General features: G+C 51.2%; 4 protein-coding genes across 11 annotated transcripts; 1 reads left to right on the top strand and 3 right to left on the bottom strand.

Moving 5' to 3' along the window:
- Positions 1 to 51: 51 nt before the first annotated feature.
- On the bottom strand, positions 52 to 20,598 carry LOC147040407 (liprin-beta-1-like). 7 transcript variants are annotated; one of them, XM_085902644.1, is made up of 25 exons: positions 20,509 to 20,598; positions 20,349 to 20,398; positions 16,168 to 16,216; positions 6,718 to 6,925; positions 5,035 to 5,115; positions 4,399 to 4,604; positions 4,251 to 4,331; positions 4,075 to 4,188; positions 3,923 to 4,018; positions 3,717 to 3,797; positions 3,231 to 3,324; positions 2,955 to 3,016; positions 2,827 to 2,878; positions 2,574 to 2,689; positions 2,435 to 2,488; positions 2,140 to 2,354; positions 1,829 to 2,084; positions 1,642 to 1,753; positions 1,489 to 1,577; positions 1,305 to 1,427; positions 1,121 to 1,246; positions 863 to 1,051; positions 650 to 790; positions 518 to 583; positions 52 to 453 (listed from the first exon to the last, which is right to left on the bottom strand). In XM_085902644.1, exons 5-25 carry the CDS (start codon positions 5,096 to 5,098, stop codon positions 358 to 360), a joined length of 2,433 nt encoding a protein of 810 aa, XP_085758770.1. In that variant the 5' UTR covers positions 5,099 to 5,115; positions 6,718 to 6,925; positions 16,168 to 16,216; positions 20,349 to 20,398; positions 20,509 to 20,598; the 3' UTR covers positions 52 to 357. The 7 variants fall into 7 exon arrangements, with proteins under 7 accessions (XP_085758770.1, XP_085758766.1, XP_085758764.1 ...); XM_085902640.1 differs by adding an exon at positions 17,268 to 17,316 and having other exon boundaries at positions 863 to 1,246; positions 20,509 to 20,569; XM_085902638.1 differs by having other exon boundaries at positions 863 to 1,246.
- On the top strand, positions 12,274 to 14,879 carry syt10 (synaptotagmin X). Its single transcript, XM_085902649.1, has 7 exons — positions 12,274 to 12,490; positions 12,672 to 13,074; positions 13,526 to 14,087; positions 14,152 to 14,272; positions 14,352 to 14,523; positions 14,586 to 14,715; positions 14,808 to 14,879. The coding sequence occupies exons 1-7, from the start codon at positions 12,274 to 12,276 to the stop codon at positions 14,877 to 14,879; spliced, it is 1,677 nt and encodes a 558-aa protein (XP_085758775.1).
- On the bottom strand, positions 18,065 to 19,095 carry tnnt2c (troponin T2c, cardiac). 2 transcript variants are annotated; one of them, XM_085902646.1, is made up of 2 exons: positions 18,789 to 19,095; positions 18,065 to 18,698 (listed from the first exon to the last, which is right to left on the bottom strand). In XM_085902646.1, exons 1-2 carry the CDS (start codon positions 18,963 to 18,965, stop codon positions 18,174 to 18,176), a joined length of 702 nt encoding a protein of 233 aa, XP_085758772.1. In that variant the 5' UTR covers positions 18,966 to 19,095; the 3' UTR covers positions 18,065 to 18,173. The 2 variants fall into 2 exon arrangements, with proteins under 2 accessions (XP_085758772.1, XP_085758771.1); XM_085902645.1 differs by having other exon boundaries at positions 18,065 to 19,095.
- Positions 20,599 to 20,749: 151 nt separating the features above from the next.
- cry1a (cryptochrome circadian regulator 1a) lies at positions 20,750 to 25,438 on the bottom strand. The gene is made up of 13 exons (XM_085902257.1): positions 24,524 to 25,438; positions 23,809 to 23,917; positions 23,585 to 23,727; positions 23,322 to 23,506; positions 23,154 to 23,242; positions 22,939 to 23,079; positions 22,546 to 22,857; positions 22,108 to 22,462; positions 21,915 to 22,022; positions 21,740 to 21,841; positions 21,595 to 21,660; positions 21,385 to 21,501; positions 20,750 to 21,303 (listed from the first exon to the last, which is right to left on the bottom strand). The coding sequence occupies exons 1-12, from the start codon at positions 24,679 to 24,681 to the stop codon at positions 21,407 to 21,409; spliced, it is 1,863 nt and encodes a 620-aa protein (XP_085758383.1). The 5' UTR covers positions 24,682 to 25,438; the 3' UTR covers positions 20,750 to 21,303; positions 21,385 to 21,406.
- Between the last annotated feature and the right edge of the window lie 685 nt (positions 25,439 to 26,123).

The raw sequence follows: 26,123 nt of genomic DNA, 5'->3' as shown, positions 1-26,123 counted from the left end.
GAAAAGTACATCGACAATTTCATTTATATTATGCAATAAACATTTCACTCATACAATTGTTTACCTTGTTTAGCCACATGTAATGTCATTTATTGTGACTAACCTTAATGATTCAATTGTGTTCACGTTTTGAAAGTAGATTCCTGTGATAAAATATTTCCTCATTTGTACTTTGGTATTTTTCAAATCATCTTATCTAAGAGTCAGCACCTGATTGAAAAGACAGGATAAAACCAAATTTGTTTTTGATTTATTTATTGCAAAAAAAAAAGAAACATAATTGAATTGTATGCAGTACGTAGGTCTTCACCCAAAACAACTAACACGCAAAGAGTCACACACACACGCACGGTAGCGTTACTTGACGAGTCTTGTGGCGTCTTCATGGCATCGCTCGCCTTCTGGCGGGCTTGCTGAGATCTCCCCGAAAACCTCCTCGTCCTCCAGCATGCTCTGGAAGCAGACGGTGAGCTCAGCTCAGCTCAGCTCAGGTCAGCCTTAGGAGGCCTTTCCTCACCGTCAGATGATCGAGTCCCTCGGAAAAAGCTCCGATCTGCCTGACGGCGCCCTCGGAGTCGTCCGTCTGGCCCGAGACAAACGTGTTATGGATGAGAGAGCCGAGTGACAAACGGGTAAGGAGCGGTCGTACCTGCTCCAGGTGGTCCTCGGGGTCCCGGTGGAGGCCCACGCCGATGTCCGTGTCCACGTCCATGGGGCACACGTACTCGCCGCCGTCGTCGTGACGCTTCTTCCGGAGCGTTCCGAAGCTGCCGAACGACAGACGTCTCGGCTGCGCAAAATACAACGTGCGCAAAATGCTCCTTCGTGGAGATTCGTTCGGAAATGCTTTCTCGTCTCCCACCTTGACCTTGGCGGCGGCGGTGAGCACGACGTAGTCGGGGTTTTCCAGACACTCCTGCTTGAGCCTCTGCGCGTCGTCGCCGACCAGCAGGTGGAAGTGCGTCGCCAGGTGGCGCCGCAGCAGCGTTTTCCCCGGCGGGATGTTGAGCAGCAGAGCCAAGGCGTCCACGGTGAAGCGCGGCTCCAGAACCTCGGAGAGAAGAAACGAATGAGAAATCAAAGCTGGACCTTTTGATTGGCTGACGTGGCTTGTTCTGACCATGAGACCGCCGTGCACGCCGCTGCCTCTGAGGTTGGGCGCGTACTCGGCCAAGTCCACCGAGCGCAGCCACTCCATCACGCGGTGGTTGCTCCACTGGATCACGTCGAGCGGTCGCGTGGACGTCTGCGGACGGACGGACGGACGGTGTCATTTGCGCCAAGCGAGCCCGGGCTTCTTTTACCTCTCGGGCGGGCCGGCGGCGCAGACGGTCGGCCTGGAAGGAATTGAGGCGCAGGACCTGCACGGCCCTCTTAATGCTGAGGTGGTGAAGCACGCTGCCCACCTTCAGCGACAGGAGATCCTCCTAAGAGAAACAGACTTTGTCAAAATGAAGACATGGTTGAAGAATAAAGTCTTGTCCTGACCACAGTCATGTAGTGCAGCATGCGCGCGTCCACTCGGGCCTCCTCAAAGTGAGTCTTGTACTGCGGCAGGCCCACGTCGTCCAGCCAGCCTGCGAGGCACACGCTCCGTGAGGCTCGGGTCCACGTGGCCGCAACCCCGGCCGGAACACTCACGCGTCACCCAGTGGTGGTCCAGGTCGCCTCGGAGGAGGTCGTCGTGCGACACGAGAGCCCGGAGGGCCAGCTGGAGCTTCTTCCTGTGAAGAGGGTGCTTCATGCCCAGCTCCTGCACGGCGACGCCAAAGCACACATTGCGTCACTGCGGTCACATTCTGCGGATGTTAGCTTAGCGACGTGCGACCTTCTCCAGGTCGTGCTGGGACGCCTGCAGCAGGCTCTGTCCCGAACGGATCCAGCCGTGAGCCGCGGCGGCGTACAAGCCCAGGCCCTGCTGGTGGAGCCACTCGCACACGTCCTCTCGGGTCCAGCGCGAGAATGGGGCCTCCGTCGGAGATGGCGAGCCGCCCAGGCGAGGCCCCGCCGTGGCCCGGACGCCCCCGCGCCGGAAGTCGGCCTCGTCGTTGGCCTTCAACGACGTGGAGTGGCTCCTCTTCAGCCTGGAGGGGAAAAGAGTCACGTTGTGGAGGACAAGATGGTGGGAAGACTCCCTACCTGCCCAAGAACTTCCTCAAGCCTTTGGACTTCTTCTTGCTCTCAGGCGACGAGGTCAGAGCAGAGGAGGCCAAGTCCAGGTGCTCCGGGACTTTGCCCTCGGTCTCGGCATATTTCCCCCCCCGCAGTTTGAAGAAGCCCCGACCGAGGGAGGCCCGGACCCGCTTGGCGCCGAAGACGTCTCGCTCGGCCAAAGTGCCGATCTTGCTTTTGGCCTCGAAACGGAAGACATGAAGTCAGCAAGCGCTTTGGATTTTGGTCAACAAAGGCGGCAGCGACGTCAAGTGGAGCTCACCTGCTCTTCCGAGTCGCTTGGAGACGCCGCACGCAAATCCGGCAAGGGACGAGACTGCAGCGAGGATGAGGAAGAAAAAAACAATGGCATATTTTGCCCAAAGCGGGTCAACCCCTAAGGAGGGGGGAGTCCGCCTTACTTGGGCCGAGATCCTTCCCGCACGGCCCTCCGACGCCGGCCCGGCCTGGGCGGGAAGCGAGCCATCATCTGCGATGTCGGCGTAGTCGGCTTCCTTCGGCCTCTCTGAAGGCCAAACTTAGCGGGAAGCAAGAATGACATATTTAAAAGCGCTACATGGATTTGAATTCATGTATTATGCTGCCCCCATGTGGCCAAAGTGGAAAAATCAATGAGCAGAACCAAAAAGGTGACTTGCGTCGCTTTCTTTCTACCTTGCACGTTCTCCAGAACTCGGGTGCTCTCCAACTCTTTGATCCTTCGCTCCTGACCGCAAAAACAAAACCGTGAGTGACATCATCGCGGTCAACTTTTATTTTGTTTTTTCTCCCCCCCCCCGCACCTTCTGGTCGTTGGCCGACACGAGCGAGTCCAACAGCGTCTTCATCTCGGCCATTTCGGCATCTGGCGGAAAAGAAAAAGCACACGAGCGGCTCGGCAAACGGCGAGACGCATCGTGAGATGAACGAGAAGCGCTGAAGTTAAACGAGGAATCACAACGTGGCCTCCGATTGAACCTCGGCGTGACCGAGAATCCCAAAGTTGTTCTCGTGATCGTCAGCGTAGCATCTTTGTCACGCTTTGTCGTTTTCTCGCACTCATGTGATTTGCCGCTCACCCCTGGGCGGCCCCTCGGGTCCCCTCTCCTCCTTCAAGTTCCTCAATTGCGCCTCTCGCTCCTCCAGCTCCCGCTGTAGCAGCCGCAGCTCTTCCTGCGTGCCAAAGAAGCAAAGTCAGATCCATCGCCGCCGCCGTTCAAAGGTCACGTGACGGCGGCGGCGGCGATGACGGCGTGTCGGCGGCGGAGGCACTTACACTCGCAGTGCGGGAAAGTCGGGGGAAAGCGGTGAGGGGGAAGCGGCGGGTTTAGAAGGCCACAAAAAGAGGAGCAGCAGGAGGAAAAAAAGGACGAGAAGCTCAAACCTTCAGCTCGGCTCCCGCCGCCCGCTTTGGAGGCGACGTTAGTAGCGGGAAAGACGTTAAGAGCGGAGAATAGACGGAGATACAAACAAAAAAATAACGTCAGTCCACGTGCGACGGTGGTCAAATGCAATAGAATTGAATTCAACACATGGAGGAGGGAGGGAGGGGCGGGGGGGCTCACTTTGCAAGCTTTGCTTTTCCTCTCACACTGGAGACGCTCACTCTCCAAGTCGGCCACACGCAGACGCAAGTGGCCCACTTCCTGCAGAGGAAGAGCGTGACCTTCCATGTTGAGGCAGGAAACAGCCGGCGGGGGGGCTCGTCACGTCATCCCGCCACGGAACCTCCAAACAATTAGCGGGGAGGCGAGAGTGCACTTTCCACTACCTGCTGATCCAACGCGCTCAGCTGCAGCTTGACGGCAGACAGCTCCGTCACCAGCTCCAGCTTCTGGGTCTCCAGCGCCGAGCGAGTCACGAGTTCCTTGGGAGAAGACGCGCTTCAGCGGGGGGAGCGCGGCAACGCCGGCCGGCGAGTACCTTCTGGAGCAGCTCCTCGGTGGCGCAGAGCTTCTCCCGGTGGCGCTCCAGGCAGCCGTCCAGGTCGCGGATCTTCTCCCCTTGCACCTCCACCTGGTCTGTGAGGACGCTGACCTGCGAGTGGAAAGCATCTTTAAGCTTTCGCGGCCAGCTGGGAGCCACTTTAGCCGACCGACCTGGAGGATGAGGCACTCTTTGTCGCTCTCCAGGCGAGCCAGACGCTCTTGGTGGACGTTCTCGACGCCGTGGCCGTTTGTCTGCAACGAGCGAACGTCTGCTTTATTTTGATAGATTCTCCCGGCCGGCCGGCCGGCCGGCGCTTACCATCCGTCCCCGCAGCCACTCGGCCAGCCCCTCGGCGGTGGAGTCGGGGATCTGGCAGCGTAGGTTGTCTCGCTCTTGGTTGTCCATGAGTTCCAGAGCCCCCCGCAGGTCCTCCAGCAGGTGCAGCACGCGCAGGCCGCCCAGGAACGGCGACGAGGGCGACTGGCAGTCAAACAGCCCGTTGGAGTAGTCCATGGCCTTGGAGCCTGAAAAAAAAAAAAAAAATAGAGCCATCACGTGTTGGCCAATCAGAAGCAGGGAAATATGAGCTCAGAGTTTTCATTTTTTTGAAATGTGAAAACAACCATGACGGCGGCGCTTGTGCCGTTGGCGGCTTCTCATGTGATCCCCCTTCCCATTGGAAAGGACAGCGGAAAAAAAATGAAAGCCTGCACTCACAAGTGCCGAAGCTCGAATAATCATTAGCGTGTGTCACTCAATGGAACAATGGAAACTTTTTTTGCTTTGCTTTTCAAGAAGGAATCCGTCCAGTAGCAGCAGCAGCAGCAGCAGCAGCTTTCCAGATTCAGATGAGCTCACATTACACAGCAGGTAGGAGTGGAATGAGGGGTCGGGAGATCACGTACATTCCCACTGCAATGCTTTCCAGATGTGCCCCCCTCCCCCATTTCCTACCTGCAATAATCCCGTCCATTTGCTCCAAGGCGGCCGCCAACATCTCACTGGCGTCAGACATCATCTTCTCCTCCAATGGGCCTGGCAGACAAGAAGAAAAAAAAAGTCATGTGTGGAGCAGATTGCAACTACTCCGGTTTGACAGTAGGGGGCGTATTTCACACGTCGGTGGACGCTGATGGATGAAGATTTTTTCCCACAACTGGCATGAGCACGATTAACACGAGGACAGTGGCTTTCCTTGTTCACTTTTCTTGGAGGGGGGGTTTGTAGGCCTGACCTCATTTCCTGCATGGTTAGCACAACACAACACAGGACACGAGGCCTGTTGGAAAAACGTCAGCTTCTCCACTCCCAACGTGAAATGATGTTTCTTTGCAGTTATTTCCGCAGGATGAGGGAACGCGGCGGCTCATCTCGGCGGGGTGCGAGTACCAGCGCACTAAACGAGTAATCGAGCTTAAATCTAAATATTTTCCCTCTCACGGTTCAATCCAAGAGAAGACTCGGAAGAATGTTTTGGGTGGCGATAAAAGATGATTGAAAATCGCAGGGTGGGGCATATTTGATTTTTAAAACAGACAAAGGCACCAGAAGATGAGGGAGGGGAAAAAAAAAGAAAGGGTCTGGAAAATACATCAGCGAGTTGCAGTGGACCCCCTTCTCGTCTCCGGATTTTTGGCAGGAGTTATGACTTGCAAAAACGCTGACGTCAGCTTCTCCGCGTTGGCTGATGGAACTTGAAAATAAACAAACGTTGACGTTTGCCAGGTGATCTGGGTCGCTCCGAAGAGGTCGAGCGAGGGTTGCGAGCGCTCCGCATTCCTCAGCAGGTTAACGCTCCCCAAAGTGCCTGGTACCGACGTCCCCGCTGACGTTTCCGACCTTTCACCCCCCCCCCGCCGCCGTCTCCTCCTCAGCGGCGGCGGTCACGACTCGCCAGATCGCTGAAATGCTGGTCGGGACGGAACCATAAAAGGGATTGAAGAGACCCCTCAGGAAGAGCCTGCCTGGCGTGGGCCTTCCAGGAAGCGTTTCCTGCCTGCCAAACGACCATGGAAAAAAAAAAAAGAGCCACGGAACAAAACAGCCTCGGAAAGCGCTCACGGGGTGCTGATCATTTCAATGACATTAAGATGATCGCGAGTCATAAAATTGCAAAATCTTGTAAACAACTAAATGCGTTTAACTCAAAAGCGGAGCTTCAAAAAAAGGATCCAGCGTCATGTGCAATTTTAATTTGAAGCTCACATCACCAAATGTTGTCTTTGTTATGACGGCCCGACAGCGATTGCAGCCCAACTAGTCGGCTGCCTGCCTAGTCGGGCTGCAACATGGAGCTCAGCTGTCATTTTCAATTGGCATCCTGGAAGCTGAGCATCACCACGTAAACGCCGCAGCGGTTTTCTCATTTCAAAATCCTAAAAACATTTCGAGTCAGCAATTTCAAGTCATTGCCAGTGACTTTGAAAAGCAATCCAGTCAAAATGGAGAAAGCAAGAATTATTAGTCAATAAATATTTCAATAACTCACTGCCGCATATTGGTTGTTCGGTATATCTAAACAAAAACTATCTTTTTAATGTTAATTCAACATTTTCAGTATTATTTATCTCATCTAAAACAAATTTAAAAAAGTGGTGAGCACAGTTCTTATGTCAACCAAAGTGTTCGAAAACTTACCGCTTTGGTAAAATGTGAATTCTTCGGGGTGAATTGGCCTCGCTTTGGAGCACTTTTCAGCGCAGCGTCATCGCGGACGTCCCCCTCGGTCGCTCGTTCGCTCGACTTTGTCTTCTCAGAGCTGGAACTGGACCGAACTGAGGGGGGGGGGACGCCATCAAGCTCTCCCTTACGAGACAAGAAGGCCAAAAAGATGTTCCTTTCGCGCCTTCAAAACAAAACAGGATGTGGAACAATATTTCAAAATAAAACTAACGAAGGCGTTCATCTCCAACGTGGCTTTTGTTCGTTCAAAATAAGGCACCACAAACAATTCCAAAGCGTGAGCCATATTTAAAAATGAACCCGTTTGGAACACTCTATTTTCAGCGTGTCCACCAGCAGAGGGCGGTAGAGGCCTTTTCATGCCTACGTACACAAATTTGATCCCATTTGCATCCAGAAATTTAGCACTTACCATACAAATAGCACCCACAGGCTGCAGTCAGTAACCTTTTTTTTTTCCTCCACCTGACAACTGCGATGTCAGTTTAATTATGAAAACAATAAAGTCTGGAAAATCAACGTGTCATTTTAGCGGAGAGCCCATCACGCAGTGACCATGGTAACCTTGTTGCTTGGAAGTACAAGCAGAGACAGCAAGGAGATTTCTTTTATTCCATTAGACCTCTCGGAAGGGAAATTTAACTTGCACTCGGCTGTGTGTGCTCTCGCTCTCGCGCTGCAGACTACACACAACTTAACACACAAAGCAGACTGAGTGGGCGGGCGGGCGGGCGGAGATGTGCTTTGCTCAAGGGCATTAAGTTGCATCAAGGGCTTAGAGATGAGTCGGCGTTGCCTGGTAGGCGAATACAATCAATGACATTTCTTTTCAGAATGGAATATTAGTTGCATTTTTTTATGCTATCCAATTGGATATTTATTTGTTGATAATAAGCGCCACTAGAGGGCAGAAGTTCATGTTTCAGGCTATTGTAGGGGGGGAAACCCCCGATACTGAATGATAACAATATTAACAATAATCATAAAACACGCAGCAAAGACATTTTATTTGTGACAGGTAGATAGTTAAAATGACAAGCATCACATGCAGTGTGTGTGTGTGTGTGTGTGTGTGTGTGTGTGTGTGTGTGTGTGTGTGTGTGTGTGTGTGTGTGTGTGTGGTTCCCTGTGCATCTCCAAATACCAAGGCAGTCAAGAGGTCGTAATGCACCGGCAAATCACGCATGACAGCTCATTTGGGCATCAACGGCGGCAGACAGCAACGGCCGTCACTTCACCTGGCCTCCCCGTGGGGGGGGGGGGGGACGCTGGTGGAAAATAGCAAGCGAGAGCGCCCCTCCTCTCCCCGATGACAAGCCCTAATTTTCTCCTCGTTGGTAATGACAACGTGCCGGACTTACCCGGCCATTGTTGCTCTTTGAGAGAGAGCCCGCCGCTAAAGTTCTTTTCGCTCGGTTGAGTCTTCTCACTACGGCTATTAGTTTGTCAAGCCCCCCCCCCGGCCCCCCGGCGGCGTCGGGCCATTAGTCTGTCTCGACAATCGCTCGTAGGTCGAGCCATCAGTCTAGCGCCGAGTTCATCGTTGCCAACCATCCGTCCGTCAGCGGTCTCTCTTCAACGGGCCGAGGAGCCATCTGACAAGCAAAACGTCTGCCCCCACACCTTCCCGCCATTAGATTGTGTTCAAGGTCATCTTTCACTCTGTCCCAGGTTATTTTTCCAAGCTATTCCAAGTTATTTTGTCCCAGAAATTCCAAGCCTTCGCTCCACTCGGTTTTCAAAGCCATCCAACATGAGATGCAGAGCATCAAACAATCGAGACAAGGAAACATTCGCCGAAGCGTAAACCGTGAGCTAAATGTATCATCGATGCGTACCGGAAAGAGACGTTTGAAGGGGAAAACAGGATCAAGTGTGAAATCTCGGTCCGCTCGACAAGCCTTGGAGTCAAGTTGATGAGCTGCTTTTTTGTTCTCGCGAGCACGTGGCGGCGGCGGCGGAGTCGCACGGCGTGGGCCCGCCGCAACGTGATGAATGGCTTTGTCGCCGCCCGGTGATCAAATCTGCGGCCCTGATTAAAGTTCAGCAGATGTTTGTTTCCTGATGAGCTGGAAGAAATTCCAGGTTAGCTTGGCAACTCTATCGGATTCGCGGATGCCCTCCCCAAGATGAAAATTGAGGATAAGCGCAAAAGGGTGCAAACTTTCGAAACGCGATGTGCTCGGTGTTACATAACGGCGAGTGGCGTCTCGCTGCGGCGGCAGCGGCGAATAAACAAGACGTTGGAAGTAAGTGAAAGTGACAGGCTCCCACCAGGGGTGGAGAAGCTTTGCACGGCGGCTAGCAGAAGCGCATCAAAGTGGCAACTTGAGCTCCTTTCAGCGAGGGAGGGGCCAATCCAAATTTATTGATCTGGAAAATGACAATTTATTTATCTATTACGAGCCATGTCAGACAGGAGACCCAGCCAGAAGAAACTTTTTGGAGCATCTGAGTCATCTATTACTCGGGCCTGAATAGTTGCTAGCTTGTCTGCAGTCTGCAAAATGGCTGAACTTTAAAGGTGTCTGTGGCGTGATGGCACCATTTTTTTTTTGTTGCCAAGTCTGATAAAGGGGACGATGATATTTCCCCACATTTCGCTCTCGTCACAAATGCCAAAGAGCGTCAAAAAGTCACGCTGATGGTCTCAAGAGAAGCAAAAAATGCGCAGAAAGGAAAAAGTTAAACATCAAATTATAAGCTCAGGACTTGGAGGGGCATTCGCGCTTATTACAGAACCATCGAGAAGTTGATTCGAGGGCAGTCGCCATGGAAACAAGCGGCGATATTCTCCGGCTTACACGCCGCGTGGTTTTTAAACAAATGGCCTTTCTATAAAAACACACGACGGCGACTCAAAGTACTCGAAGAAGTAATGAAAGGACTTTCGAGTTGGGGGGGTCGCGTCGTCGGGTCCCGATTGGGTAACGCGATCTTGCCCAATATGAGCCCAATCGCATTTGCGACGCCTCCTCATCGAAAATGGGCTAAGGCCGCATTAGCCGGCGGCTAATCGAATGAGCCGGATCAGATAAAAGACGCCTCTGTCGAGAAAGTCACGGCGAGAGAAGCGTTTGGGTGAAGGCACGTTGCGGCGCCTTCATCCAGCGGGGGGTGAGAACAATTTCCCATGGAGTGTGTCGATCCCAGCATGTGACTCCAGAGGTGTTACACAACCTGCGATGTCGGCGTTATCTAAACGCTTCCGACCTGGCCGTGGCGTCGCGAACTTTTTAAGGGCGGCCGAATGGGGATTAGCTGAAGGTGTTTGCTGGAATTTGCCTTTCCGAATAGCTCGCCCGCAAGCGTGTCTCCGGTGCTCCCCGGGTTGTATTGAGCGGCCCTCCGGTCGCCATGACGACAGCTTTTCCAAAGAGCAACACTGCGGATGCCGCCGCGCTGTCAACAAAAAGCGTTTCAATGGCGTCCCTTCCATCTAGAAGGGTAGACTTTGAAAACGGCTTCTTCATCAAGACGCGCTTATTGATCCGTTGGCTGGCTTGATCTGCGCGGGTGTACGTCTCTGTGGAGTTCAATCAGACAGAAGCTCTTGTTGGCTTGGTTCCAGCTGCTGGAAGCCAATTTGAGACAAACGCTAAATGATGAATACATTTGGAGATCCATTCTTGTCAAGCGAGACCAAGGCGCCTTGTTTGGCCTCCAAATAAAAACAACCAAAAACTCAAGTCAGCCTGATGTTGAAACACGTCGGCAGCCGGAAAAAAAAAAAAAAAAAAAACATTTTGTGTCCCCCTTTTGACATTTTGGCACCACCACAAAAACCAAATTGAACCTTTTTAGATCAACAGATTTTTTCTTCATCCGCAAAAGCCACTTTGTCATGCTTGTCAAGTTTTTTTTTAGCCACAGGCTTTCTCGACAATTTTTGTTTTTAGCATTTTGATTTGGCATCTTGAGCCAGTTTTTGAATCTATCTTATTTTAGCTTCTTGTTAGCTAAGAGGCCAAATTCTTCACAGCCTCAATTTAGCCACTTGAGTCATGTTTACGTTGATTTTTTGTTTTTTTTCGACATTTCTTCATTTAACCACTTGTTGGCCAGATTTGTCTTTTTTTAACTTTTGGCTTTTTTCTTTTAGCCCACTCAAGCTGATTTTAGCCACCTTGGGGATCTCGGCGCTCACGATGCCGCTCTCTGCCGTCTGTAATTAAAATGTCCTTTTCTGACAGCACATAGAGAGGTTACGAGTGGTATTAATTACCGTAACCACGGCAACGAGAGGTGCCAAAGCACCAGCCGCCGTGTGTAATTATGATTATCCTTCAAATCGTTAAGGGGAGGGAAACGATTATCAAATTTAGGGAGGATCAACGACGACCCGCAGTAACCTAGCGCACGGAGAGAAAATTGCTTGACCTTGCCCGAGCAGATAAGCAAAATATTTGTCATCGTCGTGAAGGTACATTTGTTTTGTCGCTTATCGGCTGATTTCCCGATAGCGACGCACCGGCAAATATGTTTTCTCTCCCTCCGTCGCTTTCGGCAGCCGAATTAACGGCAGGGGAGATCGCTGGAACAGACGCTTTAACGTACAATTTCCCGTGTGTACCGTTGTCAAGGAGACCGACCGACCGACCCTTTTGATGCACCTGTGTAGCTCGCGTTGGGAGATTTCGAGTTGGGAATTAAGATGAAATGAAGAACGGGCTGGAGATAAGTCAAGTTTCACGTTGTGTTCAAAAAAGCTTGAAAGGTGTCAAATAAATAGAAAAATATTAGGTGCTTTTTAATTTCATTCTTGTAAAATTAAATGTATTGATTGAAAAGTTTTTCTCATTAAATTTGATCCAAGATAAAAGTATTCTCATTTTTCATTTGATTTTCATGCCTCGCCATGTAAAGGACAAAAAGGTAAATCGATTCAAAATTTGTGTTGCTTCTAAAAGGCTGTCGATGAGCGAGTGGCATAACGAGCGAGGCTTTTTTCTTCTCATGGCCACGGGTAGAGCGGTGACCTCCGGAGGAGGCGTAACCATGGCGCTGCCACTGTGTTTGTATTCAATTTTAATGGCAATGACAGAAGCGCGCCTCACGCTCAATTTTCGCCACCGAAAGAGATTTAAGAGCAGTCCTGTTTGTTGCATCTTCTGCATCTTAGTCATTTAAGAAAAAAAAAAATGGAATCATTATTTCTATATATTTTTTTTCACCCTTTGCGCAGAATGTACGTCAGCTTACATAACAGACAAAAAAAGCACACAATGAGCATGTCGACATATTTTTATGTAACAATAACATGCAATGCTGCAATCATTGCTTGCTACAGGTGGCCAGTCCCCGAAGAGGAGGGGGTGGTCCCGGGAAAGGAGGGTGGGGTGATGTATTCTCGTGGCGCAACAGGTCCCCTCTCACTGTCTCGCTGCACTCCACGCACACGTGGAGGCTTCCCGCTCCACCCGTTGCGCTCGCACGCTCCGCTCCTCAGCACCGCCACGAGCCGGCGCGGATGCCGAGGCGGCCGGCCGCCACCCGTGACCGGCGGGCCCGATGAACCCCCGCCGCCCCGGCCCCCCCTCCTCCTCCGGCATGCAATGGCTTAATCGGAGAGACATGAGCATCCGGAGCGGGGACGGCGTCACTCTGTGCCAGAGGGCTCTGCAGATCGTCACCGATCTTTGCCTCACCGGACACGTGGATCGGGAGAAATGTTCGGATATTTTCCCCCTGGAGAGCGGCAGCGGCATACCGGCCAAAGGACACGCAGGTAAAGTCCTCCTCTTGTGCAAGATGATAAAAACAAGGCAAGAAATCCACCCCCTCTTTCCATCTGTTGCATGATCGCGCTCGTCCGTTTTTGTCCTGAAGTTTTGCTTTCCGGCAGGTCAGGGCTGAGGCTGCGGCGAATCTTCTTCATTCTTGTCACCTGCCGTTTGTTTTCTCCGCAGACGTCTCCATCAGCCTCCTGGCCGTGGTGGTGGGCTTCTGCGGCCTGGCCCTGCTGGCCGTGTCTCTCTTTGTCTTTTGGAAGCTGTGCTGGCCTCTCTGGAGGAGCAAGGCGCTGACGGTGCACAGGGGGAACAACGCGGGGCTCCGAGTCGCCTTCCCCGAGGCGCCTCCCGACGACTCGTCGCCGTTGCCCGATAAAACGGCGCCGGCGGAGGAAAAGATGAAGCAGTCGCCCGAGGTGAAGTCCAACGGACGCAGTTCGGTCAAGCTCCTGGAGGCGGCCATGAAGATCAGCCAGACGTCGCCGGACATCCCGGCCGAGGTGCAGACCACCATCAGAGAGAAGCTGAGCCACCAGGCCAAGATCCAGAGGCAAACCACCGAGCCCACCTCGTCCTCCAGGTAGATCCCCTCCGTCCGAGTCACGCTGACCTTGCTTGGAAGCCCAACATCGAGCTGGATGTGTGAATCCAGCTGCCATGGCAACGGCCGCAAGCCACCCCAGTCGTTAAACAATCGCCACACACTTGGCCTTTGTTTTCGAGGACGTCCATAATTAGCAAGTTGCCTCAAGCTGTGTGTGTGTGTGTGTGCGCGCGCGGACCCTCACAGCACGCACTCGGCACTTAGCATCACTAATTAAACACCGGCGAGCTCTCGGTGACTCCAACGCCCGTCATTAACGTGACAAGATTCCAGCGAGTATTTATTCTCAATGTGGACCTTGCGACCAGGTCGTGCTTTTATTTATCCATCCCGACGATTGTTTTTAATAGCGTCCACGCTTAACTCATTCACGACCAACCCGGTTAATATCTCCAAAGCCGAGCTGACTGCCGCCCTTCTTCCGTAGGCACAATTCGTTCCGCCGCCACCTGCCGCGCCAGATGAACGTCAACAGCTTCGACTTCAGCGTGGACGCGGTGCCTTTCCGCCAGTCGTCCACGGCCAGCATCGGCAGAATCAAACCGGAACTCTACAAGCAGAAGTCGGTGGACTCGGAAGGCCAGCCCAGAGAAGCCGTCCAGACTTGCGGAAAGCTCAGCTTCGCGCTGCGCTACGACTACGAGGAGCAGGCGCTGGTGGTGAAGATCCTCAAAGGCTTGGACCTCCCCGCTAAAGACTTCACGGGAACCTCCGACCCCTACGTGAAGGTCTACCTGCTGCCGGAGAGGAAGAAGAAGTTCCAGACGCGGGTCCAGCGCAAGAACCTGAACCCCACGTTCGACGAGAGCTTCCGTTTCGCGGCGGCGTACGACGAGCTGTGCAACCGCAAGCTGCACCTGAGCGTCTACGACTTTGACCGCTTCACCAGCCACGACATGATCGGCGAGGTGGTGGTGGACAACCTCTTTGAGCTCTCTGATCTTTCTCGCGAGGCCGTGCTGTGGAAGGATATCCACGCCGCCACCACGGTGAGTCCAATCAAAGCTTTTCTAATGCTAACGAGGAAGCAAATGTTCATTTTCTCCCCCTCAGGAGACGGTGGACTTGGGGGAGATCATGTATTCGCTGTGCTACCTCCCCACAGCGGGGCGGATGACTCTGACCGTCATCAAATGCCGGAACCTCAAAGCCATGGACATCACAGGCTCTTCAGGTACGGCAAACCCGTCGGCGGGGGGTCACGACGCAGAGGGAGGCGGCGGGACCTCGTTAAAAGCTCTTTTGTCTTCCAGATCCTTACGTAAAGGTCCATCTCATCTGCGAGGGACGTAGGCTGAAGAAACGCAAAACCACCACCAAGAAGAGCACTCTCAACCCGATCTACAACGAGGCCATCATCTTCGACATCCCCCCGGAAAACGTGGAACAAGTCAGCCTCTCCATCATGGTGATGGATTACGACCGGTGAGCCAACGCGCCGCACGTGAGGCGAGTCGGAGGCGTCGCTGACCGCATCTCGCCCGCAGGGTCGGACACAACGAGGTGATCGGGGTGTGCCGGGCCGGACCGGACGCCCAAGGCCTCGGACGGGATCACTGGAATGAAATGTTGGCCTACCCGCGAAAGCCCATCACCCATTGGCACGCCCTGGGAGAGGTCGACTCTTTTTTTTATTGTGCCATGGATGAGTTTAGAAAATGAAAACATCCACCTAAAGCGATTTTTTTTTCCTTTCTCGAATATTTTAGTGGCCCGGAAGGGGAGCGAGCTTCGAGAGTCAAGCTTCGTGTCCGTCGCCCAAACCGCCGCAGACGCCGTGACGCCCCTTCCGTCCATCAAATGAAGGCAACTTTCTGGCTTCTACTTGAACAAAAAGCGTATTGCCTCCTATTTCAGACATTTTTTCCCCACACTTGACTCTGGAACGGCACAAGGGTTAAGGGCTCCACTGCTCGGTGCCATAAAAGCATTTATAGGGTCAAGAAAAAAAAAAAAAAATCGATATCTCACAGCGTGCGTCAAAACACAAGCAGAGATGAGGAGAATGTAGCAGAGATATGTAGCAGACAAATATATGAAAAAAAATATACACTAGATGGTATTTATTTATATATATATATATATTTACACGTAAGTACTCCAAACCTGTAGTGGATTCTTCGGTCTACAATCACGGTTAAAGTGCAAAGTGAAGTGATTCTAGTGTGCTTTGGTTCCACCCGAACAACTCGACAATACAAAATAGCACCTCGTCGTGCGTGTGTACAGTGCAGTGAATTATATCAATGGACGTTTTCATGTGGACCAGATTTCATGTATCCGTGAGTAAGGAAATAAAAGTAAATAAAAAAAACAAAAAGAGCTTAGGAGAGCAATTAGCACATCCGCTACTCTGGATGCTAAGCTAACAATGTGAACGTTTTAGTCAAGTTTTTGTCTTGAATTAACTCATGTAAGACTATAATTCGTTTCACTGGACTTGTGCGATTTGTTGTGGGTTTAAAAAAAAAAAAAAAAAAACTTGTATGGCTCCCTCTTGAGGTTAAACGTGGGACTACAGAAAACTCGCTCGCTTAATAGCTTTACAAAGACATACGTTCTTCAATTTATTTTGGTATTTATTGTACAGCACCTTTTACAGGTTAAGTGTGTGTGTGTGTGTGTGTGTGTGTGGGTGGGGGGGGTAAAAACATTGAAGATGTCTATTTATTTTTTACACAAAGCCATACAAGTGTTTGATGCATCCACGACAATGTCTTGTCAGTAATAATAAAATAAAATAAAAAACAAGGCTATGTACTGTTATATTAGCACAAGCACACCGCGCAATGATACGTGCACTGCCCTTTGTGTTCCGAATCCAGATTTTCTTCTGAGCATGCCTCTCATGTACCGATTTCAAATTGTTTTAACTTGTATATTGTTTGGTGACATGTTTCTTACGCGTTGGGTACCGCCACATCATGTCAGGACAATTTGTGAGAACTTTTGTAACTCAAAGTCCACATTTGGAAGATTATTTATTGTATCAGTTTCATATGGACTTTATCACAATAAACCGACATGTATGTCAAACCATTGGTGGAGTTGTGTTGTTTGGAAACTTACCCTGCTCGGCTTGATCGGAACTTGCGGTGCCAAAAACTTTGAAGCCAACCTGAAGGGACAACGACATTTATTTAGTGTGTTCATTTTTTTTCAAGTCAGCCATCAATTATATGTATTTTTTAGAAACCTACCACTTTGCCTGACTTTGGCCAACAAAAAATCAAAATTGAATTGAAATATCAAAGCAAGACCCTTCACTTTGTTAGCGGCGCACATTAGCCTCCCGCTAAATGTCACAAGTGCTTTGAAGGCAAACGCATCTTTTTGCTGGCCACACATGAAGAGAATATTCTGATCTTGTGATGGAAACATCTTCCTTTTCCAAATTGGCTCGCACAATAGCGGCCAACGCTAACGTCGGTTCCCCTTGGCAACCAGCGTTTCCGAAGGCCTTCTTTGGACGGCCTAATTGGCGCGTACTCTAATATGTGTCATTTCAGCTTAAAAGGCGGGCGGAGTGGCTTTTTCCAGGGGGCTAACGTCAACAACGCAGCTGTTGCACTTTGAATTTCAGCAGTGCTATCAAGATGGGGTTGTTTTAGCACAAATGGCGCTAAACCGATCCATCAAAATAATTTCCGGTGAAAAGGCTCATTATGAAAACAAAGCTTTCTTTGAGACGAACGCTACCGCGGCTTACGGTCGGGCTAATGTGCGGAGATTTTTCCTCGTAAACACATGGCATGAATATTTATGAAGGAGGAAATTGTGCTCTATTGAATCCGTCGGGGCGCCTCCATTTTGTCATTAGGCTTTCTGCCACAAACGTGGCGGGTCAGGAGTCACGATGCTAATGGCGCGCTAGCAGCCCGCACTCCTATTCCAAGGACCGGCGACAATAAAGGACCAAACGGGTCGATGGTTATGCAACGTCGGCGGCCATTATGGCTTTATGACGCTGCCATTAAAATGAATAACGGCGTCATTGTAAAAAAAGAGAAGTATACATGGCTGTAATATTTTTTCTTTAGGTCACATAAAGAGTTGATTGCACACAAGACGACTTGTTGACTTTTTACAAGGCGGTGAGTCACATGCTGCTTCACCACGTCTCTTGTTTGTGAAAGGCGGCTGTGCGCATTTATAAATAGATGTTTTACCCGACGGCTGCAGCTGTGATCATCTGCTCTCATCACTCGGCCTCCTTTGCTTGATGCGCCATGACAGGAAGAAAAAAAACAACAACTCGGGGATAATAGCATACAAATTTCCAAAATTCCAGCAAACAAATTGAAAAGTAAAACTTGAAATGAGATGCTCAAATTAGCCCCGAGAAGCCCAATTAGAGCACTTTGAGTCTTTCACCTCCACAACGCAGCTCGCCAGCTAATAGGCGGCTGTCGTGTGATTCATCCAGCCGGGGACGCCTTGACAGTTTTCGATGGCGAGCGCACACGTGTGGGAGTGGCCGTGAATCACGTCAGAGACCCACGGCGGAGGACGTGAGCGTGAATCTAAATGAGGCCGTTCATCAGAAGGCACCAAGCATTCGGGAACTAATGTCACCTGACTCGAGTGAGCGACGTTAGCGGTCACGCCGTTCCAATTGATTAGGAAAAAAAAGGAAACATTCATCTCCTGGATGCTAACAACTGGTGCTGAGAAGGTTCTTCAATGTTATGATGGTCTTGGAAGCAGAAATAAAGTCAAGGGGCCGCCGTTGCTATTCTAATCTGGCTTGAAGACTCGCCCGAGATGATGAATGCGCTGTCGGAGGCGCCCAAATCTCGTTCATACCTCTGGACGCTGTCGAGTCCCACCTCAATTTGAGGGATGCCACAATGGCGGCCTCTCTTTAGCGAGCTAATATATAAAAGAGGATCTTTCCTCTGTCAATTTTCCTCATCTGGACTTCTTTTTTACCTTCACGTCAAATCTAAATCAAAGTCCCAACAAAAACAGAATGCAAGCTTTATTTTCACGTGCTTGACCTCATTCAAACATTTGATGGCAAAGACAACAACAACAAACAAAGTGAAAGGAAGCTTGGAGAAAAAAAAATGATGTCACTTCCAGGAGCCGGACTTTCCCTTAGCGCCACGCGAGGTCTTGGGTGCTTTGGAGCCGCGCTGGTGGTCGCTGACGCGGTTGCGCAGCACGTGGATGTCGTACTTCTGCCGCTTGAGCTTCTCGGCCAGCTCAAACTTCTCGGCGTGTAGCTGGTGGAGCCAAGCCCACAGGTCCTCCGCCTTCTGGGCCAGCTTGTCCTGGTTGAGGTGCTCGATGTTGAGCGGCTTGCGGCGCTCCAGCAGCGCCTTCTTCTTCTCCTCGCGGGCCGTCAGCTTCTTGCCCTTCTTCTGGTCGGCCCTCTGCAGGTAGCCTCCGAAGGACTTGTTGGTGAAGATCTTCTTCTTCTTGGCCTCCTCCTCGGCGCGCAGCTTGGCCGCCTCCTCCTCGCGCCGCTCCCGCTCCTCGGTCACGCGGGCCTGGCGTTCGCGCTCTTGCTCGGCGCGCTCCCGCTGCTGTTCGGCCCGGTCGGAGCGGCGCCGTTCGATGCGGGTGCGTAGGGCCACCAGCTCCTCCTCCTCCTTCTGCCGGTTGGAGAAGTGCAACTCGATCAGGCCCTGCAGATCGTTGAAGTCCTTCTCCACGCGCTTGCGGTGAAGGTCGTCGAAATCCACCTTCTCGCCGTCGGGCAGCTTGGGCGGGGCGATGTTGGGCACGTACGTGGTTTTGGGTCGAGGTTTGGACTCGTGCTCCTGTTTCTCATCTTCCTCCTCATACTCTTCCTGCTTTTCTTCTTCCTCCTCCTGATCGTACTCCTCCTGTTCCTCCGGGATCTCCTCTTCGTCCGACATGTCTTTCCTGGATGCCGTCTGAAGACTGAGCTCTGGCTCGACTCTTTTAAAGCTTTGCCGGGATCATGTGACGCGGAACATTCTCCACAGGAAAGATGGCGAGACAGATGCGAGCATCTATTTTCTCCAAGTCTTTCGGCCGAGCCATCACCCCCCCCCTTTCCCAAAAAACCCTTGCCTACGGTCTGACCCCGAAGCGTTCCTCGTTCCACCCCCAGAGACTATTTCGGAGGCACGACAGATGCACGACACACTTGTGTCGCTGCCGCCAATAAAATTCAAGCGCGCCGAAGGCTGTTGATAAGCTCCAGTGCAAAATTAAGTTCATAAATCTTTGCAACGACGCCATGGGCGGCCGCCTGCGGAACGGCCCGGGGGTCGCATTAATCCGTCCTGACCATTTTTGACGTGACGCTACAGTTAGCGCTTTAGGCCTGGTGGCTAAAGTTCACGCTGAAAGGTTCACGCAGGGGTGAGCCTTCCTTTGTTTATTCCATCTATCCGCAATTCATCCATTTCTACATCCACGCTTCCGTCCGTCAACATTTGCATGTCTCGGTCTGCGCTCTGGAATGTAATTAAAACTTTTCTCGAGGCTCTCGGCGCATTGGCTTAGTGGGAGGGACTGCTCCTGCGCTGGGAGACGGGGCTCGCCGACTCTCGGCTCGGGGTTATTTGTAGAAAAGAACAAAAGGCGCCTTTGGTGAGGATGAGCTCGCTAAGTGACGGCAGGGACAGGTGCTCGCTCTCTTTCTGGCGCCTGGGAATCCCAATTGAAAAGACCCCACCTCCCCCTGCGCCTCCTTCCAGTCAAGAGAGATCATTATGTTCAACCGGAGTTGAATTTCAGGCAGCCTCGAACGTTAAGCTCAACGGGAAAAGCGGGACGGGAATCGCCTATTGCGCAAAAGGTGCAAAATGAGCCCAACAGGTGCTCCCCAAGTGCTTTGCTAGTAGCCACCAACAACTGAGTCAAAAATAGCACAATCACAATTGTTTACTGTCCAAGTATGTGAAAACACGTGAGGAATTTCTTAATGGAATGGGAGTCAAATGAATTGTTGTGAATTTTAGTTGTCCCGTCACTGTTCTTTTGCAAAAACAATACACAGACACAACTCAACTGCATTTTGCTCATATTGCTTTAGGACTTAATTTGTGCTTTAAACTGATTTTTTGAGACTAGTCATTTTCTTCAATCGCGTGAACGTGCATTGAGCGCCCTCTAGTGGCTTATATTGTGCGGTACAAGTCATTTGGGTCAATCCAGTAATTGCAGTTTTTGAAAGTAAATGTTTCAAACCAAACACACTTTTTCATAGGTGATATTTGAACCCACATCCTCATCATTACATTGAAGTAATCAAAAGTCGCATTACTCACCCATTACAATGTCCGGTAGAAATGAGCATTTTTTTCGGTGTCGAGTTAGGCTACGGGATGAAACAGAGAAAATCACATTCGTAAATGTGTTCATAAAGACATAAACAGGGTTACAACAAGAATACTTAAGTAATAGAAGTAATTTTACGTAATAGCCTACCTTAATTGCGAGCGTATGTTTGGAATCAAGTATTTTTAAGAAAGTACGTGTATCATCACTGTCGCGATTACGTGACGTCAGAGGTTTTTCGCGCCGGACTTTCCGTTGTGACGTCATTGCCACGTCAACCCGACAGACGAGTGAATTCATAATCGATTTGAACACTTGATCAAAATTGAAATCCGAATCCGATAATGAACGTATGCAAAATTATCCCCAAAAAAGAAGAGTGCAACAACAGTACTTTTAAGTTATTTTAATGAAACAAGTACATTTAGAATCAATTGTTTGCAGTAGTAGTTCATATATACAATGGTGGCGAGGGGGCGCACATAGTGAGTCATAGGTCATGAAAAGGTCAAAGTGATTTTGCATCCACAGTGAAAAACACAACCAGTCAACAAGCACTGAAGCCATTAAATAGCCTCAAACGGGAGGAGGTGAACCAGGCGGCAACATTTTTCATACTTTCTTTTGGGCCCTTTAATGGAGAGCACCCCCCCCCCCCCCAAAAAAAACAACAACATCCATTAATGACTTTTTTTTATCATATCAAAAATATATAAAATGGATCTATGATGCTACACAAAGAGAGAGGACACATACAATATAGTCAAATATGTACAACATGTATGTGAGTTTTTTTGGGGGGGGGGGTTCTTTATATACACGACAACTTTTTTGCATTCAACCCTTGGATGAAGAAATAGCACGGCGCTCTCCCGGGATGTCGGCATTTCAACAAACATCTTTGATGACATCGTGGCGGGCGAGGGCATCGCCGCATGGAAATGACTGCAAGGCGCAAAAGATCAAATATGAGTATTGGAAATGAATTGTGGCGCGTAAAGTTGACACGAGAGTAAAAGGACAAACCTTTTTTTTTTCTGTCCTGTAGTTAGTGTCTCTGGACTTTTGAGCTTTTGCTGTTTCCGGAATCCTCGCAGTGACGCTTGCTGCTCACGGGAGCGTTGCTGGAGTGATGCTCCAGTCCTTGAAGAGAGAAAAAAAAAAAAAAAGAAAAATAGGACATAAGCACAAATTCAAGGAATCATGACAATTGCTCTGTCCCCGAGGAAAACAAACCTTTGTGAAGCGCGGGACTCTGTCGGCTGCCTTGAGGGTAGCACATCATGCTGGAGCTGACGTAGCCTGCGAAAACAAAATGGCGGGCATGAAGGACCGCGGCTCCACAGGGAACGAGAGAGTGCTGCAGCCTCTTCCGACTTACCTTGCTGGTGCGCGCCGGCGCCGGCTTGCGAGTCGGCCTGCAGGTACATCATCACGCCGCTGTTCTGCCAGTCGGCCTGGGGTTGACCCGCCGCCGGGTAGCCTGCGGGGACGAGAGACCGGCGGTTAATCAATAAGTCCGAAGCGCACGACCTTCCCACGGTGAGTTGACTCACCGGAAGGGGCGGCGGCCGCTGAGGCGTCGTGAGGCGCTTCGTAGCCCATCACGTCCGTCGAGCCTTTATTGTTTCCATTGGAGTTGGTGGGAACGGACGCCAGGAGACCTGCCCATCAAAATGAGGCGTCAGACGACAAGTGGCTCGGCATTTGCTCGCCGGGCGCGCGCGGCCTGGCTGGCGCGTTACGTACCGAGGCCTCTGTAGCAGGAGAGCTGCTGGTAGATCTGCTTCATGCGCTCGATGTTGAGGCGGCTGGCCTCGGCGTGGTGCACCATGGGCTTGGGGTAGTGCACGCCCACAATGCAGCGCGCCGCCTTCTGCACCGACTCCGGCGCGTTCCACGGGTCGTAGATGTACTTGGCCGGGAAGCCGCGCAGCACGGGTAGGTAGCGGCGGATGTAGTCGCCGTTGGGGTCGGTGCGGCGCCCGAACACCACCGGGCAGTAGCAGTGGAAGAACTGCTGGAAGAACGAGCTGCAGGACAGCCACATCCAGCTGCCGGCGTTGACGCTCCAGTCGGCGTCCAGCAGCAGCTCCTCAAAGACCTAAAAAAAAAAAAAAAAGGATTCAAGCACTGGAGATAAGAAAAGCTCTCTCAGAATCTTGAGCCTTCCGGCCCGGCGCCTACCTTCATGCCCTCCTCCCAGCTGATCCACAAGTCTCCGCGAGTCAGGAAGCAGGCCACGGCGTGGCGGGCCAGGTGGTGGATCCAGCCCTCCTGACGCAACTGCGTCATGATGGCGTCGATCCAGGGGAAACCGGTGCGTCCCTCGGCCCACTTGGCCAGCGCCTCGGCGTTGCGGTCCCACGGGATCTGCACGCAGATGGGGTTGCCCTCCATCTTGTCGAAGCACGGGTTGTTGGTGGCCGCCGTGTAAAAAAACTCGCGCCACAGCAGCTGGCCGTACAGCGACAGCGGCGGCGAGCTGTTCTTCTTCACCTGTCGTTTTTGACAAAAGCGAGTCAATGGCGGCTCGTGGGCTCGAAGGAAGGAGAACCATGGGAGGAGAAGCATTCGCACCTTTCGGTAGAGGTCTGTGAGCTTGAAGTAGAAGAGGCGGCACGAGAGGCACCCGAATCGCAGGTAGGGACTGAGTCCGGTGGGGCTGGCCAGCAGCGAGTTGGCGTTCATGCGAGGACGCTCAAAGTTGGCCACCCAAGCCTGCGGCCAAGAGATCAGGAGTTGCCGCGAGCATTTCCACGTGCTGCGTCATGACGCCGCGCGACGCTACCGACCTTTCTCTCCAGGTGGCGCTCCAGTCTGGTGAGGGCTTCCGACTCGCCTCCGGGCCACACGGCCGACGCCAGGCCCTCGGTGTCGAAACCTGCGAGGGGAAGCTCCAACGTGAGACACGGCAAAGCCGACGCACGGCAAATCTCGCCTCGTGGCGCTGCTGCACCGACCGAGCTCCTCCAGCGACGGCACCCCGAACTTGTCGTCGTGGTCGTCGGACAGCGGCGTGTTGCACTTCCCCATTACGTCGGCCGTGATGAACTCGGCCGGGACCTCCACGGGGTCCATGCGGCTGATGAGGCTCTGGAAGCGTTTGTAGGTGAGCGGCGACTGCCCGCCGTTCAACTCGATGATCCTGCGGGGTGACATGGACCTTCAGTGGCGCTCCCATGAAGATCGGCGGAGTGAGGGGAGGGGGGCGGGGTCTACTTACTTGTCGAGATCATAGAGGGTGTGCGAGATGCGCACCTTCACCTCCACGCCGGCCTCGGAGGCCAGCTTCTTGATAGCGGCGTCCCGCTCCTTCCCGAAGGGCTCCGAGTCGTACTCGTAAGACAGGCGGGATATGTTCCACTCCTGGAGAACCCGACGGCACCGTCAGCAAAACCACCGTCGGCGTTCAAAGCAAACGTCCAAAATAAACATCGGGCGTCCCACCTTGAAGAGTCTTGGAAAGACATCGGTGGGCTGGCCCCGGATCACAAACAGACGGGAATTGAGCTTGCGTAGGTTCGAGTCCAGGTCCTCTAGACTCTGCAGCAGGAATCTGCGGGAAGGGGGGCGGACGATGAGCAAATGAATCGGGTTTGCGTAGGTGGTAGGAAAAACACAACTTTTTATCCGCCCAACTCACAACGCGCGGCACTAATACGGAGCTTCCCGTGCGGTTGCCGCAGCAACTAAACTTGGGTAGGTGGAAACTGCCAAGCATCATTGAGCCCTTTTTTTCCGAGCCATTTCTAAATTTCAAAGGTGAAGCCCCGAGGTGACTTTTTTTTTTTTTTTATCACGATGGGCTTTCTCCCCGCTCCGCTCGGGTGGGATAGCCGAGGTGCCAAATTAGGTCGCAAACACAAGGAGGTTGAGTCACACACTGACCCACTTGTGTAACAGCGACACGACTGGGGGTTCACCTCGAGTGGTCGCTTGCTGAGATGTTCGAGAAAGTTCCTTTTTTAAGCGATTCACGCATGACAAAAGGCGTCCGCCGTTGCGTAACCGACACAGATGCAAACTACCTACAAAATAACAATGCAACGCAACTTTATACTGTCGCCGCAAGAAAAGCTGCTATAAGCCCTTTGGGGTCATTCCAATGAGCGTTCGAATCCATTTCTTTTGCTCGATATCTGATGACGTGTGTGCTCCTCACCTCCACCTGTTGATGCCCACGTTGGAGGAGCCTGCAAACCAGGGGTCGAGAATGTAGATGCAGCGGACGGTGTCGGCCCCAAGCAGGGACTCCTTGAGGGACGGATTGTCGTGGAGCCGCAAGCCCTTCCTGAACCAGTGGATCGTATTCACGACCATCACTCAATTGGATGGAGGCCTCAAGACTGGAAATGTCCTTTTATTTCTGTTCTGACTGTTCTAATTGATTGATTGATTGATTGAGACGAACGCAAAATCCAGACACAATAATAACTAAAAGGTATTTTTGGAATCTGTAAATATGCTGGCCAAGGTGTGTAGGAATTAACCTTGTTCTAATAAAACCTTTTCCATGTTGACGAAGAATTTAGAACGCGTGAGAATGGGAACCATTTGGCCCTTAAGTGCGACACGCGATGCACGGCAACGTGACAGGCAACCCGGCGGGCGCTAGGACTTGCGCGTCTAACAAAAAAGAGCAGCCTCGTTGTATAACTTGTTTTTCGAAAAGGGTCAAAAACAAAGCAAAATTCCGCCAACTAAGGTTTTTTTTACGCTACGATGCGCCCAAAAGACATCATCTCAAGCAAAGTTGCAACAAGTGATGCTCTCAACGAGTTTGCTGTCTGATCAAAATCTCCCCGCCAAAGAACGGGGGAAAGCTGGTTATGTAAATTCACGCAACAACAGCGATTAAATGAAATAAAATAGAAAACGTCGACCGATCGCAACGCAAATTTTCACTTATCTCTCCTAAATGCCTCCTGGATCTTTGTGCCTCGTATCCAAAGCGGATGGAGAAGTGTTTCGTCTGTTTTGACGGCTAAACTTCCGACGCAACGTACACAAACGTCAACTGAGTCCTCGCGCCGCACCTTCTGCCTAAGTCCCGCCTACTGGGTGACGCACATCCCTTTGCAGCCGGTGATTGGTCCGATTCGCCCCCAACCCAGTCACGTTTCCACAGCGTGGTTTCCACACTGGAGAACACGAGAGAAGCTTCACAATCATGTAACAGTGGGGCGGATGACGCCTTGTGACCTAATTATTTTCATTTATTTTTTTTCATTTATTATACTCATGATTGGTTTTTATAAGAAATACTGATACTCAAAGTTCATCACTAGGTAGGCCAGACATTTTAATTTACTCAAAGTAATGTACAAAACTCTCGATGAGAGGTAAACATTCCTTAAAACGACAAATATTCATCAAAAAGGGAAACAAACTCAAAAAAATAAAAATTCACAGCAAGGCGTTTTACTTGGCTCATATGCTTTGTTTTGTCACATATACAAACAAACTCTGCAGTTTTTAATGAATGCACAACCAATTGAAATTCAACCTTGAGCGCATGCATATTTGAAAATATTTTTAGGACTGTATCACTGCTTCTTAACTTTTGTTTTGGTTCCTCTGCAACATTTCCTTACATAAATACAACTGCTCTAAATTATGTAAGGGAAGTAACACGGGCACGTGTGGAGCACTTGTCACATTTGTCCACTGGATGGCAGTAAATCACCAAAACAAACAACAGCCCGGGGGACTTTGCTGCAGAACAATTGAGAGATGATGTGGAATGCTTTGGATGATCCAAT

The sequence above is a fragment of the Syngnathus leptorhynchus genome, chromosome 21 (assembly GCF_054491065.1).
Source record: "Syngnathus leptorhynchus isolate UIUO chromosome 21, UIUO_Slep, whole genome shotgun sequence".
NCBI classification, from domain to species: domain Eukaryota; kingdom Metazoa; phylum Chordata; class Actinopteri; order Syngnathiformes; family Syngnathidae; genus Syngnathus; species Syngnathus leptorhynchus.
The sequence above is the reverse complement of the archived record's forward strand: the minus strand, read 5'-3'. Positions and strand labels throughout refer to the sequence as shown.